Source organism: Pyxicephalus adspersus, chromosome 12 (genome assembly GCF_032062135.1).
Source record: "Pyxicephalus adspersus chromosome 12, UCB_Pads_2.0, whole genome shotgun sequence".
Lineage (NCBI taxonomy): Eukaryota > Metazoa > Chordata > Amphibia > Anura > Pyxicephalidae > Pyxicephalus > Pyxicephalus adspersus.
In genome coordinates, this window is record NC_092869.1 from 37,628,042 (window position 1) to 37,633,147 (window position 5,106).

General features: G+C 41.5%; 1 protein-coding gene across 1 annotated transcript in view; it reads right to left on the reverse strand.

Moving 5' to 3' along the window:
* Positions 1-2,956: 2,956 nt before the first annotated feature.
* The window catches only part of GPR137C (G protein-coupled receptor 137C), a gene marked incomplete in the record, with an annotated part of 12,175 nt that continues 10,025 nt past the window's right edge, over positions 2,957-5,106 (reverse strand). Inside the window, 1 exon segment of the mRNA XM_072427922.1 lies at positions 2,957-3,754. Coding sequence (XP_072284023.1) covers positions 3,623-3,754 — 132 coding nt within the window.

A 5,106-nucleotide genomic window follows, 5' to 3' on the forward strand; every position in this document is an offset into this window, starting at 1 on the left:
GGGGGGGGGGGTCACACAGGGGATCCAGCTGGAATGCCTCTCCTGTAGCTAGGCTCTATGGCACAGCTATACAGGTAAAATTGCTGTGGGAATATTAGGGGTTAGTTTAGTTATAAAGAGGGACACCATTGATAGGAAAGCAGACAGAAGGATCGGGCCTGACCGAACATTCTCCTCTCTTACAAGATCATTGTTAGCATGTGATCACACAGCCCAACCGACTGACTCTTTTTGCAGTTTTTTTATATATATATATATATATTTTTTTTTTTATAAAAAAAAAAAAAAAAAAACACAACACACACTATAAATAACTTTATTATCTACCAACCAAACACCATACCTGAAGCTCTGCATTTGCTTTTTTAGCCACTAAAAATTAATTTTTTACATTTGTTTGATGCCCATTTAAAAATGCCTTCAGTAAAGATTTCTTCTACAGACAGCATAAGTAAAGATTCTCAAATCACAGGGACCCATAGGAACCGGATTTCATTGGGTTGAAGGGATCACCGTTATATACACCCAATAGCAAGAAGAATTGGAAGAAGCAGTTTATAAATCAGCTAGAGAGCTCTATGGGGGCAGAGAGACTAAATTATGTGATAAAATTTTCAGCATCCACCCTGCAAGCCAGAAAATAAAAACCAAATCCAAAACAACCCAACGTCAAGCATCCATGGGCACCAAACACTTGCCAATAAATGTGCATGGCATGTACCAAGATGTGTTTGTCAGTGATAGCTTCCACCTCAATTTTTAGGAGTGCTACGTTTGACTTGGCTGCTGGTATTCATGCACCAAAATTGCTCCTTCGGAGTGTTACCTGCATGGTCACCCAGACAGGATGTAAGCACAAGTTCCCCAATAGGAACAATGCCAATGAGCAAATAAAGATTGGGGCTGGGGCTTCACTTTAAGTGCATGCAGTCTCTGCTCATTTCATAAATCAATGGTAGTAATCTGGTATCAGGGATGACCTCAAATGTTGGTGCCGATCTGGGCACTGTATCAGAGCCACATAAGGAGAAGCATGGAGGGGATACAGATAGGACACCATTTAATGCCAGGCATTTATATTATATTCCTACATTCAAGTGTCAACATAGGGGTACATTATTCTTCTTCCTGGGTTGGACAAAGTGGCTTGAAACTGCTATGTGGTGAATAAGTTGTACCACACTTCTTCCAGTGCTAGCTACATATCATTCAGTTAAAGGCCAGGATTGGATCACAGTATTTATTCCTAGGCAGCGCAGACCTTACGCAACCCCAGCTGTGCAAAATCATCAATCCACATCATTTTCTAGATGCAAAGAATTTAACTTTCCTGGAGGACCTCCAATGAGCACATAAGCCCCCAATAAAGAGGAATGTTGATTACAAGTTGGGCAGCTACTTAGGATCTGGACTACTATTCCCCAGGAACTGGTCACATGTATAAATGTGTACAGCAATTCTTCCTACTTGTAGCAACCAGTTTCACTTGTTATATTATTCACAGTAGTACGCAAGAAAAGGAGAATTTTGGTGTCACCAACAGCAAGATCTTCTCTTAACATTTTGTCATTCTGAGCGACTTCAGCCACAATTATTTTGAGAACGGTTTACAATTGGTGATCATCTGGCAACTGCTTTTCATGCTTGTACAGAAATACATTATGACCGAAAATGTTTTAACACCAGACCATACCAGGCATGTTATTGGGCCACTCCAGTATGCTGGCACCTCTATATTTCAAAGACAGTTTAGACAATTTTGCATTTCCAGCCTTGTGGTAACCAAATGGTGAAAGCCTTATTACATAATGACTGTGCCCTTGTGTGCAATGCCAGCTCCATAAAAAAAACAAGTTTGGTGTGGAGGAACTCCCCAGGCCTAACCCTAAAGAAATAACAGACACTCAGAACTAGTGGTGATACAAGGTCTGTTCATACCCAAAAAAAAAAAAAAAAAAGTCAACATGGACAGCAAAGTAATTCAGAAGAATTGATTTCAGCTCCAGCCATTTTGCACCCCTCCTTTCACTAAAGCACTTTATGCAGACGTTTACTTCTACATTCCCCTTCACTCAGCCCTGGTCAGAACTCTAAACATGTACCAGAGTTCAACCCAGATTTTGTTTTTAAGCTGGGTGAAATGAAATTGTAGGCAGATGGTAGCTTCTGTACTGTGACCTAACTCCTCAGTAACCACCGGAAAACAGCCGATTGGTTACTGAAAAGTGCTACTAAATAGTCAGGCACTTCTGCAGCTTAAGCGCCTTTTAAGGAGGTGTTCCAACAGATTGTAATTTTGTTCCAGACCTCCAGATCCCCTGCATACTCTTCTTTAGCGCATACCCAGAAAATTAGCAGTGTCCTATATGGACAAATAACACCTCTCATTGCCGTGTCCACTTTGCTCATCTTCCTACAGGCTGCTTTGAATTCTTTGCAGCCAAGAGAGAAAGAAAATTGTGGATCACAGAATAATACCCATGTGGTTTGTATTTAAGAGCTCATTCATACTAGTGTGTTCATGTGCTGCCCAACACACCAAAATCATACCTGCTGCATTTTCAGTTGGGCAGAATACATGACAGTGCATTAGTGTGTGCTGAAGGGCTTTGCAATTGTAAAAGTGCTATTCAAAACGAATGGTACCATTGTGCACCATTGTGTGAATGGCCCTGATTTTATTTCCATACCGGCCTAAGCAGATTATACCTTATTGTGTAACAAAAGCCCTCAAATATTAAGCCCATCAGCACAAGAGACAGCAAGGTGTCAAACATAGCCAGGTCATGCATCACCATGGTCCGGAATACTACAGGGGGTACAAATCCATCAGACCTCATAAAATGAATGTACGCTGTGCAGAGATCTGCCCACACACAGTCTTGGCCTATACAGCAAACTTCCACAGGCCTGCAGTCATGGGTCAGAGAAAAAGGAGCCTATATGCATCAGACAGTTAAATAGGGAAAAAGACCTTTATTGGTTTTAGGTAACAGGATACGGCCCAAGGGTTAGTGCAGGACATCCGCTGAACTTTAGTGAAACTTTGTATTAAGAAACAAACAAAAAAATAAAAAACACACAAAGAAAATAATAATGTAAACTTTCAAAGCACAAATTTCACAACAGCCTCCTGTATATTGTCTAGCAAGCTTACCATCCTACTTTGCATTAGTTTTGGCCACTTACAAGCACAAATAAAGCAGGCCATTGTGCGGTTAGGGTCAGCGCCATGATAGACACTAGTACATCAAAGTTACACCTTCAAGGGTGCTTTAATGCAACCCCATCTTTAAGATTCAGAATTTGATAGAAATTAGTCTTTGTTACATGAAACACATTATGTGCAAAAAAAATGCACCAATACATAAATTCTTTAAGCAAGGTTTGCCAGTTGTCACTCCTGAAATCTCTTTAGTACCTCGGCAAGTCTTTAAAGGACGTTGGCATCCAAGCTTAAATCTCCGCAGTCTCCAGGAAACCAAAAAAAATTAAACAAAAAACGGAATGTGTATGCAAATGCAGCGTTACCTTAAAGTAAACAAAAGCTATTGGACACGACTTGATGTGTCACATCAAGGAACGGCTGCAAAGGTGCAGGTGCAATGTCCGGTCAGTAGAGTCACGCTAGTGTGTTCCCTCCACATGTGAAGAGAATCGGAGTCCCTGAGGAAGGATCACTCAGAGGTGGGGCCAGGGCACAGCCGCTGGTTGGACATATGGTACCATACCATCCGGAAGTTTTAGGGGTGGACGACAAGCTGGAAATAAAAAACAGGAAATATATAATTTGATCCATCGCCTTATTTACATACATGCAACATTGGATTACCTTAGTCCTGCTTAAGCTATGAACATTAACGTGTGCATGCAGCCAAGCTATCCAGTCAGATAAGCCCTTTGTAACTACAGCCAGTGTGCACCAATTCATCTTTAAAGTACAGAACGTATTGAGTTCAGTGTTCAACCCAAATTTTTTTTTTTTTTGAAGCCGAATGGGAAGAAAATGTAGGTGGGTGGGAGCCCCTGTATTGTGACCCAACTTTTCAGTAACCACTCAAAAAACAGCGGGGTGGTTACTGAAAAGTGCCAGGTGGTGGGTAGAACACTGAAGTTCTTCTCATCTGCTGAGCTCTTATTGCTTACCCTTCTAGAAGCAACTCAGACATTCTGCTCCCTCTTTCAGCAGAGATCTCAGCACTGAGGAAAGGCTTAAGGAAGAAGGGCAAGCTGCTAAGGGGGGTCTTTTGCTATGCTTCTGCTGCTATCTTTAGGACAAAAGGTTTCAGTGTCAAATATATTGGAAGCCACTACAATTTTCATTTATGAGTGCAATTGGCATTTCTGATCCACCTTTATATTTATTCTGACAAAAACCTACACACCGGATCTTCTCATTCCTTAAGAAAATGTAAAGGTGGCAGGATTGCTCCACTCTTCCTTTATGACCCTGTTCTAATCACCCTGCAAGTTGGGTGTGCTGCAAAAAAGAAGACGTGAGCACCTCGGATAGCCGTGGAATGAGCATAGAATTATCCAGCCCTACCAGATTATCTGTGTAAGTCTAGCATTCAGGTCTGTCTTGCCTGAAAATGCACTGTGACCATAAAGACCAAATATTACCAAATATTGGTACATTGACCAGAACTTCCAGTTACCTTCCTCGCTCTCCTCTGGAACCTGCCAGCCTGGGCAAGTCGTCATCACTGTCATATCTTCTGGGATTGTCAAAAAAGTATGCTCTAGATCCAAAGCTGTGACTGTTGACCATACCCGCCGCTTCCTGCGGAGAAGGAGTAAAGAATAGATGTCAAAGAAATGTTATAAAAGTGGAAAAGTTCATAAAAAAGGTCATTCATATCCCTGTCCCACCACCCATTCCTTAGATCTTCACCATTTAATGAGCTACAACCACCATAAAAATTTGCAAACCTGACACTTCTGTTGGCACATAAACGACACTGTTGATGGTGCAGGAAAGCAGGAACAGACACTTAGTACTCTAATGATCTCATAATATCGGTGGTCATAGACCTCAGTCTAAGCTGCAATAGAAATCTGAATGCTTTTAACATACCAAGATGGCTGTCCATGATAATGACCGAG